Source organism: Microtus oregoni, unplaced genomic scaffold, assembly GCF_018167655.1.
Source record: "Microtus oregoni isolate MIOR12 unplaced genomic scaffold, Mior012 000047F_ref0000412, whole genome shotgun sequence".
Lineage (NCBI taxonomy): Eukaryota > Metazoa > Chordata > Mammalia > Rodentia > Cricetidae > Microtus > Microtus oregoni.
Window position 1 is genome coordinate 2,872,268 of NW_024543221.1, and position 16,445 is coordinate 2,888,712.

Consider the following 16,445-nt stretch of genomic DNA (forward strand, 5'->3'; position numbering starts at 1 on the left):
TGTGAGTCTCTCAAGAAATGGTGTGGCTTCTGTCTACCAGGGGCTACAAGGCCACTGAGACCTCCCTCCTCTTGAGCCGACCCTTGGGGAACCGTGACGTGGCAGTTGGAGGAACTGTCCTCAGAGAGGTAGTTGTAGGAATGTATTTGCTGTGTTAAAACCACAGCGAGACCCTCTTCGCAGATACCCATTTATATTTTAATATCTCAAAGAAACATAGTTGAGTTTAATATAGAGCATAAATAATGATGCTATTTATACGGTTGAAGTAGACGGATTTGGCTGAATTGCCTAAAACCACTTCATGTCCCAAGCCTCACCTTGGGCCTCTGGGATGTCACATTAGGGTCGTCAGCTCTCAGAACAGCTCCTGGCACATAACAAGTATTTCCTGTGCACCTACTGTGTGTCAGGGGCTGCATGGACAGGTGGAAATGAGTGCCTGTCCTCATGGCACTTAACACTTTGTGCCTTCTTCCAGGCAATCAAAGAAATGGCGCTGATTCAAGCCAATATGAGGGACGCTGGCTCAAGGGAATTCAAATGACTGACTTAACATGAGTAAATGTCCAAAGAACTAACTACCATTAACTGGCTTTGTGAAGACATCCTTAATGGTCAGATACAAGTGATTAGCAGATCAAAGCGGCTTAGCCTCCATTTCTATTTCATTGATTTGGCTTATATGTAAATGATACTTGTAATCTGTTTGAAAATGGTTTCTTCTCTTGTAAGTCAGCAAACGCGCCCTGTGAAATCTGTTTGCACAATTAATTAGCAGGCGTGTTTAAGGTTCATTTGTTAGTGTGTCATGGTGTAATGTCGGAGCTCTTCATCGGGGGTTGCCAGGGTCCAGAGAAAAGCCTGTTATCTGTGTAACTCTTGGGGTTTCTGGCTCCGTAGACACAGTTAAAGGCAAGCATGCAATGGCTGCTGTCATTCTGGATCGATGACAGTCCACCTGGAGTCTACTTGACTCCTTTCCCAGGTGACTAACTGAATGGAGATGAGGCATGAGAGGAAGATGGGGTTTCTTTTCCCTTACAACCGCCAGGAATGTCTCAAAAAAGTGACAGTCTTTGGTTAACCTAGCATGTCCCCACCCCCAATACATTCCGCAAATATTGAAAGCTTCCTGTAGTGGATTTTAGAAGCACGGGAAGAAATCATACAGGGTCTGAAAGGATTCTGAAGAAACAGAACGAAGCACACATGAGGGGGAATTGTGGGAAACAGCCCAGTACAGTTGAGGGTTGACGGAGGCGGCGGGGCCTTACCTTGCTAACTGGACTCACTTAGCAAGTGGCTACAGAGACTTCCTGTTTTCTGGGTCCCACAGGAGGACCACTGATGGAGGTACGGCAGGGGAAAGGAAGGTAATGGCCACCTCAGTGTAGGTACTGTGACAAGGAGGATTAGTGCACAGCTTCAGCCTCCATGCATGTGTCTATCCTGGATAATATGTCCTCCTGTGCCCATAGGCTGTACGGGGTTCATTAAGGGTGACTATTCATTGCCATAAAGGGCCGCTTGGCTGTCAGGGCCTGCCTCACTGAGAGTCTTCTTCTCTGAGCAGTGCTACCCAACACTGGCAATTTGGTGGAGGTGTGGAACTATGAGATTCCTAGGGCAACAAAGGCTGGAGCCCATACTCTATCCTCCACCATCCACACCCAGTGAGGGCTCACTCTGAGGGGCTCACTCTGCCCTCTGATCTCACACACACACACACACACACACACACACACACACACACACACAGGAGCAGCTTATGTCACCGGGTCCTGCGTTGTCTCTGTTTATTCTCAACAGAGCTTTCAAAGTTTCAAGCCTTTTTTTTGGGGGGGGGGTATAAACTAATAGCATGATAAAGTACCACCATGAGCGTGTTTGCTAGAACTCTGGTCCTTTGTATATTTGCTGACGTCTCCAGGGCAGAAGTTCTTCTATTACTAAATCTTTGTGGCACTCTATAGAAGAGACATTCCTGTCGGGTCGCTGCTCTGATTACAAAGAGAAGATAGCAATAAGATTTATTTAAAGGAAGACTTTCTCAAAGGTACGAATGTAGCTAGTATTCATTTATTTAACAAGGAAAAATGGCAAGCGCAGCTTCGGGGAAGTGATTTCAGGTCTTATCAAGGAGAAAAATCTCCCGCCTTCTAGCCTGAGAGGGTCCAGGTCATTTAAACACATGCAAATTATCCCATTCCTCATTACCATGCCTGCCCTTCCCCTCCTTCCTCCCCCCATCCTAAAGCTTTTATCAGGGAGAAGAGTGAAGATTCGAGTCCGTCTTTAAAATTCATTTCAAGTATATATGAAATAAAAAATTCAGGTCGGCTGGAAAATTCTGGCTCCCAGCCGTCACTCACCGTCACTGCTCCATCTTAAGTATGAATGACAGGAGAAATGCATTGCTCCTTCCTGGAGTGCTGCTGAGGTAGGCCTGGCTGCATAACTACAGAGCCTTTGTCACTGTGGCTCTCCTGATGGCTTTGTAAATTAAATTGTTAGCTCTTCCTGGAAATAAACCCATGTGACCTCCACTCCCTAATTGCAATTACGCCTTTCCCTGTGAAGTTGATTTGGGTTGCTTCAGCCGAGTACACAGAGTTATGACTCGTTGGGTGGGGACTTTTTTTTCCTTCATTCTCTCTGCCTCTATGAGTTTGACCCTTTCTCCAACCCATCTCTGGAGGAGGCAGATGTGGAAAAGTTGTACATCTTTAACCTTTGCAGGATTTTTTTTTCTCACATGGATTCAGGCTTCCACCCAGTTCTCGGAAGCACCAACTGCTGGGCTGCACAGGTGCGGTGTTGCTGAGCTCTGGTAGGAGCCCAGAGCCCAGGGACCTTCAGGGAACATGTCAGATCCAAATCATAGGATCTTTCCATAGACTAGCCATGCTCGCTTACATCCCAGCATTCTTCGGTCTTGCAAATGGGAGGCGACTCCTTAGGAGGATGTTCTCCATTAAAGGCCACTAGAGAGGAGAGGCATAACGTGTGAGTAAGTGTGAAGGGACTCGTATTCTTCCTCAGTAACTTTCTCAGTGCCACCTTGAATCCTGCTGGTGGGTTTGTGTGGGTGTCATCTTCTACAAGGGGTAGGCAGCACCTTTCCACTGAATTCTGTTATGACAGACACAACTACCTACGAAGACCTTATTTTCTGCTCTAGGATATTTCCACAATGCAAACTGGGTGAGAAAAGCTCAAGGCTATAGAGGAGTAGTAGCTCAATGCCCCAGATCTCTTTCCATAGCTTTCCTGATGCAAGAAGGGAAAGAGAACTCTCCAGCCAATTTTTTCATGAGGATTGTACCTTTTCAGATTCCCTTAACTTTCGGTACCGCTTTTCAGGTGAGGGGCTGAGTCTTCTGAAAAGTCTCAGGGGTATGAAGACCTCCAGGCATTTCCTCCTTCTCAAGAAATGAGCATGGGCAAACCAGAGTTCAGATCCTGTGTTCCAGTGAAGGAAGACTATTTTTCACAGCTTCCTTAAGTAGGGTGTAAGCTTCCTGGAAGGAAAACTGCATTGAAAGGCTCTACATAATTCCTGCTAGTGCTGTAAGTTCCGGGTGGGTACTGAGCGCTGTGGGTGCCACCTTGGAGCAGAGCCGAGGGAGTGATGCCAAGATGATGAGAACTTGACAATGGAAATCCTGCATCCCTGGCCACGCCCACTTCCCTAGGCGTGAGTTGTCCTGGAGGAATTGTGTCAGAAAGGTGACAGTGCCCAAGGCTGGCACCCAATCAAATAACACACACTGTCCACACCTGTCATCGTCATAAAAACCGCTGGTGTGACCCTGTACATGTCTATAGCATGTGCGGAACTAAGACATGGGAAAGGGAGCAATCTGAGTACCCGTCTGCCGAGAGAGGACAGGAGTTGAAGCTTCAGTATGAAAACTAAATCAGAGTTTGAATTCAAGTGAGGACAATCTTCATCTGTTTCCCCCATATTGTTACTTTTTAACCTCAAATCTACTAGCGCTCTGTGTGTGTGTGTGTGTGTGTGTGTGTGTGTGTGTATGTGTGTGTCTAAAGAGGATTCTTATAAATGGGCTTCAAAAAACTAGCAACTTGTGCTGTTATCAGGGATGGTCTTGGAGCATCTTGGAATACCTGCAATTCCCAATTAGCACTGTGACTTGTGGAATGAAAACATGAGCTACGATGAGGAATTCTCGCTGGAATAAATGTCACTGTTTCAATTAACCAAAGGGCACCATAAGATGGATTATAAAGCCAGGACAGAATTTTTTATCAGTCTTGGTCCAAAAGCCACCTTTTATCGGTCCGAGGACAATTAGACAGTCACCGATGTCAAGAAAATAGCAGCATTGTTTTAAGCTCGCATTTCCAGTGTCTTATTTTCCTACGTCTTTCCCTCCCTAGTGGCTGAAGTTAATCGTGACTTGCTATAATGATCACTTCTGAAAGTGATTGATAGCAAGGCTTTATAAAAGGAATGGGAAGTCCAACGCTGCCTGTGTCGGCAAGTTTGTCTTGGCACCTAACCCGCTGGTGGCCGCTGTCCTTGCCTGTTGCTGATTTGCATCAAATGGAAAATATCTTCAGACCATCCTAATGCTTCAGTGAGCTGAAATGTATCATTAGGGATGTGAAATCATTGGGGTGCATTCTTAAAGGCATGATGCATTTTCTTCAGGTTGTTAAATAGTTACTGAAATCAAAATCCCCTCTCTGCTCAGAGCCACATTAGCCCTGTGTGTCCTTCCCTGTGGCTTTGAGCATTGGTCTGTAATGATGAAGTCTAAACATGAGCAGTGGTTGAATTTGGCTATCCAGATAAAGCATCCTAAAGCAGCAATATTCAGGAGCATTTTGGAAGTGCTAAGAGCTGATTTCCATCAATGTTGCTTTCCTATTCTCTTATTATCTGTGTTCCATGACACAATTAACAATCCAGAGAGCAATATTGCCTGGTGGAGCTCAGGGGCTTTCTCTTTACCAACAATGACTCTGAATTGGACTGGAAACACTGGGCTAGCTATAGCTAATCGGAAGGGTGTTTTTGCATTTTTTTTTATGTGTCATTGCCGAAACCAAGAATAGTAAAAATTGATGTCAGTTTCTTAACTGAGAGCCAGTTGTGGCTTCAGCTCACTTTGTCCAGTGTGTGAAATGAGAGCATCGTGCTGTACAATAAGAGCTCCTGTCCCTGGCATGTGGCAGGTTCCGAGGCCACCCTGACTCATCAACGGGGCCTCATGATGAAAGTTCACCCCCCCCCCAGCAGTGCCACCCACGCTATATTTTGGGCCCTCACCCTGCTTTGCAAATCCACACACAACTGTCACAGCTCGCAGCAAAGGCTGGCTGCGGATGAGGAGCAGGGGACTGAGACCAAGTACTGCCTTTAGCTCAGCAGATAGCGTTTAGCTCAGCAGATAGCGAGGAGTATGTACCGGGAGCAGAACAGGCACCAGTGAAGGAAGTGCCATTCGGGGAGGTTGTACTGGTGAAGGGTCATTCAGTTCCATTGAGATTTCAGTGTCGAGAACACTGGGTCAGTGTTTAACTCAGATAGACAAGTTAAAATCTCAACATCTGTTCAAAGGTACACGTTGTGAGTTGGATGAGCACCGTATATTAGTCCCCTTCCTGTTGTCATGATAGGCTAGCTCGGAGAAACACAGCTGAGAGGAGACAAGGGCTTCTGTGGACTGCAGGTCCTCGTGCCACAGAAGGCATAAGGGCAAGAGAGGGAGACTGACTTGGTAGTCAGGAAGGAAAGAGAGAGAAAGACAGACAGATGGAGGGGGACTAGACAGATACACACATAGAGAACAGGAATTGGAGCCAGGTTGTGAACCCTCAAAGCCTACTTCCTCAATCAAGGTTCTGTAGATTTCCCAAATAATGCCACTAACAGGGGACCAAATATTTTAAATACATGAGCCTATGGAAGCCATTTCCGACTCAAACTAAAACACAGTCTATGGAAACACTTCTGGGAGGGGAGCATTTCTAGGGCCACCATGCCTCGGTCTACCTGTCCTCAGCTACCCTCGCTCACATTTCTCCCTCTTGACTCAACGGGCCCTCTGGGTCTCAACCCACCTGCTTCACCAGACAGGACCAGGTGTCCATTTTCCGCATCGTCTCAAAGATCTCTCCAATTGGCCACCCTTTTCTCTTTTGTTCTATGTACTGACACCACGTATTTTTGTTGTTGTTGTTATTTTTTGTTTGATTGTTTGTTTGTCTTATGCTGCATGGGTGTGGTTCATTTAAAGTGTCTTTTAGGCCATATTGATACAAATAGCTCTCACCTCAAAAGAACAAAAGAGATGGTTTATTCTGGAGCCAATTAAGAGTGACCCTGGTCAAAAAAATACAATTTCAGGCTCCCTAGATACCATATTCTAACATGGCAAAAATTCCATGAAGTTTTCATAGTAACAGAACAAAGAAAACCATGAATCGAGACACTTTTCCAGGGCATGGGTGAGTGTGTAAGGTATGTGTGCCCCAGAGAATCAGGGGAATCTTTTCCAGTGCACTGGTGAGTGTGTAAGATAGGTGTGCCCCAGAGAAGCAAGGGAATCTTTTCCACGGCATTGGTGAGTGTGTAAGGTAGGTGTGCCCCAGAGAAGCAGGGGAATCTTTTCCAGGGCACTGGTGAGTGTGTAAGGTAGGTGTGTCTCAGAGAAGCCACTGGTGAGTGTGTAAGGTAGGTGTGCCACAGAGAAGCAGGGGAATCTTTTCCAGTGCACTCGTGAGTGTGTAATGTAGGTGTGCCACAGAGACGCGGGGGAATCTCAGCTATAGGCCTCACGTGCTATCTGATGGCCTCCTCAGCTTTCTGACTGGTGGAAAGTAGAATTCTATTTACATATTCCAAAGAATTTACCAAAGGGTCACAGAGACGTCAGGTCACCTGCAGAGGAGGGCAATAAATGACTCTGAAGGGGACTGGCAATGCCCAAGAGAATCTGACTCTGCACTGGCAATGTTCCAGCATCTCTGCCTCACTGAAGTTCTAATCTGTCAACCAGCCTTCGTAGACACACCTTGTCAGGGTTTCTTGTTCACAGCTCCTCACAGTTTGGGATCTTGGTTGACTGATACTTCTTCCCTGTCTCCAAGAACAATGATCCGTACACTAGCTGCACGTTAGCTAAGCTTGGCAGCCCTGTGTTCTGGCTGTAGTTTGCTCGCTAAAGATCACATGCTGGAAACTATGTCCACAGTCTTGCCATGTTGAGAGCTAATGGGCTGGCTAAGGGGTGGGGCTTAATGAAAGGGAATGACGTCATTGTGGCTGTCACTTCAGAGACAGATTAATAGAGTCCTCTTGGAATCTCATTTAGTAAAGAGAAGCAAGGACTTCAAGTCTATCTGGCATCCTATTTGGCTATTTAATTTCTCCTTTTAGGCTCCTAGGATACATGTGCCATGTTGTGGTGTAACCTGGAGTCCTAAGACACAAGGCACTGTTGGTGCTGCCATCCTAAACCTCTAAACTTTGAGTGAAACAAAATGTATTTTCTTTATAAAGCACCCAGCCTCAGATATTTTATAGCAAACTAAATTATATAGAAAACAAACTAAAATAGGCAGCTAGAACTTCCAAAATTAAAATATACTAGATATAGAGCATAGCAGTCATATGTAATAATTCCTCTGCTTTGCCTACATAAACCCATCCTCCATCCATGTTCTTCTCATGCTCCGATCATCATCCACCCAACCCTCCCTCCTTCCCTCCCTCCCTCCCTCCCTCCCTCCCTCCCTCCCTCCCTCCCTCCACCATTCATTCATGCTCTCACAGTTTTGTATTCTTTGTTTTCTAAGTGTCAAATTACTTTAGGGTACACTCAAATAAATTAATTTTTCCACTTCTGTACAGAGCCCAGGCATTGCTATTCTAAAGAGTTTTTTAAAAAATCATGCTTTAGGTAGACAACTCAAACTAGAACTATGTATTATTGTTCTCACCACTCTGCCTGATCGGAGCAGAAAAGACTGGAATTTATGCAGGATAATTGGCTTCCTTGCGCGTTTTCTCCTGTGTTCTTTTTTTTACTGAGGACAGCATAGTATTCCTGCAGCTGCTCATCATATCATGGTGACAGCTGGGCACGCGGCAGTCAGGGGAGGTGTGCGTTCGTCCTGTCTTTAACACTTTCATGTGCCACCTGCACTCAGTGTCCTGCAGTTAGTTGGTGGGAAGAAGTCACAGGGGCGTGCAAATGGTTTTGTTCCTCCAGGAGCTCTAAAGAACACACAAGCATCCCTTGCTTAAGGCAAGACTCCTGGAATGATACCACGAGGAGTGGTCCTTTGTGGAGGGGTGATGCTGGGAGGGACTTTATCCGAGGTCACATCACCCTCTGCTGTCCTGGTCATGGTCTTTCATCTCTGCAGCGCCTGCGCATTCTCCGTTCTTCTTTGATGATTGAGGGGCAAACTGCATGCATTTTGAGATTCCAGTGTTTCCTAGTCTTTTTGGAGTTTGGTTTGTTAATAGAGGATGCCTCCAAGGGACAGCGAGACCTTAAAGTTGTCTTGAATAGTCATATCCTGCGAGGGGCAGAGATGGGTCGGTGTGGGGGGAAGGAACAGCAGTAGTTAGAACTCTTCTTATTTTAAGCAACTGAAAACCTGTCTAGCCCTGTGAATGACTGGAGGGCCACGGTGGCAGTGGCAGGGCCAGGAACACCTGAATTCAGGCTCTGTCTCCCGTCCGTGTGTCTTTACACATTGTGACATCATTCTTCACTTCTGACCGCTCTCCCCCGAAAACTGCTGGCAGTTCTGAGATGTCCTAGCCTGCAGCCCACCAGCAGGTTCCTGTCCTTTCTGGCACAGACCCTTTGCAGTGAAGTCCCAAGCGAGGGCTCATCTCAGAGTGGGGGATGGGGAGTGGGTGTCAACCTGAAGGTGCCACCCTGGAGAAAGCTGGGTAGATATGCACGAGTCAGTCCAACCAGGCAGTTAACAAGAAAGCATTCAAAAACATCAGGAATGAAAACCCTAAACAGGTGTGACGTCATACTCAGGTGAGACCCCTCCTAAACCCTGTGCCGAAGTCAAGGGGAGTCATTTACACAATCACTGCTAACTAAGTAACATCTGTGTGCATGTGTGTGTGGAGGTCAGAGGTCAACCTGTGCTTCTTCAAAAACTGTCCACCCTGGTTTATGATACAAGGGCGCTCACTGGCCTGGAGCTCACCCATTCCACAGGCTGGCTAGTCAGGGAGCCCCAGGTCCCTCTTGTCTCTGCCTCTCCAGTGTTAAGATGACAAGCCTGTGCCTCCACGGCTAGCTTGTTCCACTGTAGCTGGGGATCAAACTCGCATCCTAGTTTGGGTGTCACCCCTCCCTCTACCTAAAGGACTTTCCCACAAGTCCCTGTGGTCTCTTTCTGGCCCACGATACATGTCTTCTACTACATGTAGAATTTGTCCTCATTACCCTTGAGGCTTTGAATTCTGGGATTGTAACAGGCTGTGCTGTGTCCCTGGTCTCTCCCAACACATGGAAGGTGCTGAATAAACATTTGCTCACGCAGACTTGGCTCCCATGCTGGCAGTACACGGAGCCACCATGTGATTGCTGTCCTGCCTTTCTTCTCTGAATGCTCCCTTGAAGTCACCTCTGCATCCCTGTTTACTTGACGAGCTACGCAATACTTGAGAAAGACATTTACCTGTACCGCCATAGGGGAGACTCTGTACCAAGTGTCACTCACCCATCAGCCTCCCCACCGCAGGCTTGGAAAGCGATGATAAGGATAAAAGTTGATGAGTGTGTCTTTCTGGGCAGTTTGACATTTGAGAGCAGACGCGCAAATCTTTGGTAGGAGGCAGAGTTTCCATGCCGACTCTTTCCTATAGGTGTGCTTGCAGGAAGTCTCCGTGTGCTTTCTCTGTGTCTCTTCTTAGTGCTGAACTTCAGTTTGAAAGAATTCTGTTCTTCCTGCCAAATTCTGGTTTTGTTACAATGGGGTCACAAGGGTTTTGATTTGCTCTTGGATTGGTCTCTTGCCCTTCGATTGGTATTTCCAACTTTTTAGTTCAGACAGGAAGTCTTAATTGCAATCGGACTTTCTTTTGGGCCACCAGCTCCAAATTATGATATGGAAACTTATTATTAATTATGAAAGTTTGGCCTGAGCTTAGGCTTGTCTCAGTAGCTCTTACAACTTAAATTAACCCATATTTTTATTAGTCTATGTTCTACTATGTGACTTATCTCTCTTCTATTGTGTGTGTCTGACTTGTTCCACCTCTTGATGAATCTCTCTGGCATCTAGATCCCTTCTCCTCTTCCTCTCTCTCTTGCCTAGCTATTAGTTTTTTATTTCACCAATCACGGCAATACATTTTCACAGTGCACAAATATCCCACAATACTTAATGCCACATCAGATACTACATACAGGCAGGCAGGCCCCTTTGTACCTCCCACCCTTAACCATCCTCTTCTGTCTCCCCAGCGTCTGTTGGTCTGCAAAAAGCTGCCTATGTCACAGGGACTAGCTCCCATGTCACCTGCCATTCCTCCTCTTTGTCCCACCTCTGAGTTCTGTGCATGAGACTCCAGCCCCCACCCCAGCTCATGAGTTGTCTGTGAAAAGGGCCCTAAGTATTCACCACCTTTATTTATTCCTTGGAAAACACAAGTACTCATTCAACTCAATGTATTGAGCATCTGCTATTTACAAGGGGATTTCTCCTCCCAGGATGGAGACCCACTTGCCCCCAGAAACACACACACACACACATACACACACACAGAGAGAGAGAGAGAGAGAGAGAGAGAGAGAGAGAGAGAGAGAGATAGCTGATAGATCCTGCCTTTAAAGATCTTTAGGAGAGGAGAGACACTTGCTAAGCCAAGCATAGCTATTGCCCTAAATGATTTCTCCTGTGAGTGAAACCTTAGCTGTGATATTGCTTCATTTTAATTCTGCCATCCTGTTTGGGAGCTGTCTTAAAGTTTGTGGGATGCTAATTTTAGGGTTCCCTGCCCCTGAGTATGTTACCAAAGCAGAGAGAAAACTCAGACTTTGAGTGGAAACATCTCCTTCACCCCGTGAGGGTTCTCAGGGACCCTGAAAGTTTCTGGAGAAGTATAAGTATAGGCCTGTCGGGCCATCAGCCTCCACCCTCTGGGGCAATCTGACTGCAGCTGTGTGACAGGTTGTCACACCTACTATCAACTGCACCCTCTTTCCTGAGGACAGCCTTCCCTCCAGTCCTGGCTGTCATCACCCATCAATCCCTACCCCCTGCAGCATTTCCCTTAGACTCTGGTGCCCAGCCCGCAGCAGCCAGTCGCCAGTGCCCTAGAGAATCCCATGGACCTGGAGAAAAGAAGTCTGGACTCCGAGCTGCTTCCCAAGCCACAGGTCCTAAGGGCAGTTGTGTGGTGGCTGTATCCTACTAGCCTGAGGGGACACCTGGCTGTCAGCAACCAGTGTGAATTCTTCAAGTAGGTAGCTACTACCCTCTGGGAGAAGAAGAAAAAAAAGTCCCTTAGAGCCAGGATGAGTGTGTCACCAGGTGTCCTGATGAGTGTCAGCCTTTGCAGTTTAAAGGTGGCCGTTTGTCAAGATGGGCAGTAGGCAGACAGGAGGCTGTGCTGAAACCCAGCAGTTCAAGGCTGCCTCCAACTTGCTCTTGGCTTGTTCACAATGAAAACACAGTAGCGTGGGCAGAACTCAGCAGTAAGTGGGTGGGTGGAAGCGGGGAGGAGGACATTTGGGGAACAGCCTGGGCAGCTATAGTTACAGAGGGAAGCCATGTGGTGTGTGTAGTCCTCCTGTCCCCAGTGAAAAGCCAGCCTGAAGGGCCAAGGCACCTGCACAGGGTGTGAATGTTCTCACAGAGGGGTCAGGTTGGTTTGCTCAGTGAAGAGAGCCTCTGACTTAGCATTGGGATTTGAGACCCTGTTGGTGAAGGTACAAGCTATTTCTTGTGCAGTAGAGACAATCAGTAGCTAATGCTACTCTAGTCCTAGAAGCTAAGCATACTTCAAAGTGTGTTACATACAAGCATTTACATACACAATACCTTTATATATACCTGCTCATTTACATGTATGGAACATTTATTTATCAGTTCATTTACAAATACAATAAATATAGTCATATACCAATTTGTTTACATACATGATATATTTGCATACATCAGCTCATTTACATACACAACACATTTACATGTATCAGCTGACTTACATACATTTACACACTAACTCATTTCATTTCTATACATCAGTGAATTTACACATAGAGAAGATTTAAAGGTCCCAAACTTATTTATATATGTATTCTTTCCACACCAACCATTTACATACATAATACAGCTATACTAGCATCCCATTTACACACACAATACATTTACACACAACTAACTCATTCTATACGGTAGATTTACATAATCAATAAATTTACACATAAAAACATATCTACATACATCAACTTATTACATATGCATGTTTTTACACACCAATGGTTTACATACACAACTATACAACTCACTAATTTAGTGTATAAGACATTATTATACAATCACTTATTGCTATACGCAGAGTACAGTTCCATAGGCCAACTCATTTACATCCGTAATACTTTTGCTCACCAATCCATTTCCATACATACAACATTTATATACATTGGATCATTTTGCATATCTTAACTTATTGGGATCACTTCTCTTAGATATGAGAGTCCTAAGCCTGTTTGCTGTTCATGGTGCCTCTGTTGACTTGACTCAGGTCCCTTGTACACCGCGCACATCCTAACAGCCCCAGTGTGTGAAAGTTGATCTAGTTAACTAGTCATTTCACCAGGCAGCCTGATGTCCACAGATTCCTGCCTAGCAGTAGGCATGCTCTGAGGATTCCCCAACCCTGTGCAACTCACCCTCCTACTGTAGAGCCTTCTCAGAACTGTGTCTGTCTCCAGGCAACTGCACGTCACCGTTTGGACATCACTGGATGGTGCAAGTCTACAGCCGTTGCCCAGGATCCACGGTCTCTCTGAATTAATTGGTTCTGGTCAGGTTTAAAGCACTTCTCCTCTGTACCAAGTGCCTTCTTCCAGTAGTAAATTCCAGGAGCTTCTTAAACAGCCTGCCGATGGTGTGCTAGGGACAGAGAGTATCCAGGACAGGGAGGAAGGGCAGAAATCGGCAGCTAGCTCAAGGGCAGTGGTGTGATTTACTTGTAATTGTATTGACTGTGGAAAACTCTTCAAAAAGCAAACCCTCATGGCAAAGGGGTAAGTTTTTAGATTAGACCCTCTACCTAGTAGGAGCCTCGCGTCTCTTCATGGAAGTCTCAGAGAGGATTTAGCAAAGATCTTGTGGGTAACTCCTGTGTTGTTTCATTTTCCCCCCAGACTCTGGCCTTGTGTCCTGACTATCGGTATACAATGTTGTCCCTGTGGTGTGTTGGCCCATCACCTTCTGAATAACAGTTTCTCAATAGACCTGTTTGCATGTGACCACCCTCTGTTCTAGGGGAGCGTCTAAAGCAGTGCTTCTCAAGTCTCCTAATGCTGTGGTCCTTTGATACAGTTCCTCATGCTGTGGTGACGCCCCCCCCCAACCAAAAAATTGTTTCATCGCTACTTCATGATAAATCATAATGTAAGTATTTAATATGCAAGCTATCTGATAGGTGACCCCCAAAGAGGTCATGACCCACAGGTTGAGAAGCACTGCACTAACGCCATTACAGAGTGAATCACTCTCTTCTCCCCCTCAGACTGCCCTTTGCAGGCACTACTGTGTTGTCTTGCCATCGCTGGTCCAGCTCCTCCACAGCACAGAGAATTCCTCATGAGGATTTGACATTGAATCTTTGCATCCTGTCACTCTCTCGGTCCCACTACCTCAGCACAGGTCCTGGCTCTTAATAACATATTCATCCCAGGGATGGCTTTGACGTTATCAGCACATGATACTGCAATGCATAAAAGGCAGAAATGAGCATCTGATGTTCCTTAGCTTCTCTTCTTGAAGACATCCTCAAGATCCAGCCCTGAACCCGACCATGCTTCTCCCTCCGTCAGGTCCGTAGCACTTTCATCCCTTCTCTCCCTGTGAGCTAGAGAGAGCAAGGCAAGTCCTGAGTGAGCATGTGCTGTTGACATGAGCCCAACCATGTCAAGGAGCCACATGCCTCAGACCAATGGGAATGGCAAAGCCTTCCCCAGCAGAGGCTCAGGAGGACAGCAAAGCCTTCTTTGGATCCTAGTGTGAGTGTTGACAGTGTGTGCAGAAAACGTCCAACCTAGCTATTTCCCCATGTTTGTTTACAGTCTAAAGACTGGCCTCTTACAGAGACTGTTCTAAACGTTAGCTAAACCTACCTCTTTGTTCACCTGTATTTAATAGCCCCACTTCCTGTTCTGCTATATGTAATAAACACACTGAGCGTCCAGGGTGTGGATGTGGCTTCTCCATCAGAGAGCCCAGGGTTCTGCCTGTCTCTGCCTCCCCACCTCTGGGGTTCCAGAGGTATACAGTCACACCCAGAATTTTATATGTGTCCTGGGAGTCCTAACTCAGGTCCTTGAGTTCTTTACCCACCATTCCATCTCTTCACTTTTACCCATGACTTTACCACACACTCCACAATGCTTCTGTTGTGAATTGACAAGACGTCTGAACAGTCGAAAAAGGTTATTTGGCTCCTAGATGGAGGAGCAGAGGAGCCAGATTTCCAGACAGACCCAGCCTTTTGTCCCAATACTACCGTTGCTTCCCAGGTGTAAATTGTCTCACAGTTCCCTGTGGAGTGGCTTTTCTAGCCAGGTATCCATTGGCTTTGGCCTTGCTCTTCTTAGGCTAAGTGGCTGCTTCATTTATAGTCAGAGCGACTGGCCCTTCTCTGGAGTTTAGAAAGCTACACAGTCGCTCGGAAGAGGAGTTGCCCCACCAGCTCCCGGGTACAGAGAAGTCTATTCCGAGACTCCCGTCTTTCAGTCTGTGCTGCACAGAGGTCACCAGGCGTCTGCAGTGTATTGACACAGATTCTTCTGTGAGCCTGTAGTTCACACGCTGTGAGGACATTCGCCCTTCTCTGCCCTTGAGAGGAACAGGAAAATGATTTCATGGTGAGAAGTCAGGCACTCGTAAGAAGAGCCAGACTTTCAAAGAGGCATGCACCACTGTCAGAGGGGCTAATCATCCAAACGACAGACACGCATGGCCGGCTTCCATCTAAACACTGCCTTGCTCGAGCCCGGATGAGCGGGCTGTCAGCCCTGCGATGGAGAATTCTGTTGAAACAAGATCTGCAGGGAATAGCTTTGTCCACTAAGGATGACAAGTGAGGCCAATGCACACAATCCAGAATTGCATGGATGTGCTTCTCAGGTGCTGCGAGACCTAGGACTCTGCTCTAGGAGGCAGGGGAGACTCCTCCATCGCGCCTCCTGGTGTGGTGGCCACTGGGCAGGACTTAGTTACCTCCTGTCTTTTGACCTGGCTGCAGTGGTCACAAGCTCAGGAAGTGGAGGAGGTAAATGATGTCTTTACATTTCAGACCCTGGGTGAATCATTGTTTCACCCCGACTCTCCCTGGGGATAAGTATGCCACCGTACTGGGGTAGCTGCTTGGTGGAGTGTTCCTGCCAGCATTGTTCCTGGGCTGTTCTCGGGCACAGATGCCTATCTGCTGGCACTGCAGCCATCACCTCCCGCTGGGCCACCCGACTCTGCCCTTGTGCCCTCTTGCTGCTGGTCCCAGAGCATGTGGGAATGTTGCCATGGCATCTGTCTAGAAGCCATTTAAATGTTCATACTCAGCCATAACCATAGAGACAGAAAATAGATTAGGTTCCCAAGGCTTTAGGGAAAGACATCATGAGTTGCTCTCAGAGGCATGGAGTTTCTTTGTGGGCTGATGGGAATATTGTGGAATCTACATTGTATTGATGATTGTATATTTAAATATGCTTACACACACACACACACACACACACACACACACACTGATTTGAGGCTTGGGAGGTGGCTCAACTAAAAAAGTGCTCTCTGCACAAGCGTGAAGACCTGGCTCAGGCCACCAGAATGCATGTAAAAATGCTGGGCATGGTGGCATTTGCCTCTTTTCTCAGCGGCAGAGGCATGTAGGTCCCTGGGGATTGTTAGCTAAGCTACTTGGATTGTTTTAGGCCAGTGAGAAACCATGGACTCAAAGCAAACAAACAAAACAAAAGGTAGATTGTACCTGAAGAAAGACACTCAAGATTGTCCTCCGTCCTCCACACACCCCAACACACACACACACCCCAACACACACACACACACATACCCCAACACACACACACACACACACACACACACACACACACACAAACACACACACACTTTGTTTAAAGTGGAAGATTTCATGTTGTATAAGCTTTGTCTCAAAAATATTAAAAAATAAAAGTAAATTAAAAATG

The 16,445-nt window shown here is 46.6% G+C and overlaps 1 protein-coding gene across 1 annotated transcript in view; it reads left to right on the top strand.

Annotated features, from left to right (window-relative positions):
* LOC121435781 (kinesin-like protein KIF26B) overlaps nt 1-16,445 on the top strand; it is a 162,806-nt gene that overhangs the window by 60,932 nt on the left and 85,429 nt on the right. Inside the window, exon 3 of the mRNA XM_041635243.1 lies at nt 11,295-11,479. Within this exon, the coding sequence (XP_041491177.1) occupies nt 11,295-11,479 (185 nt within the window). The remainder of the gene's footprint in view (nt 1-11,294; nt 11,480-16,445) is intronic.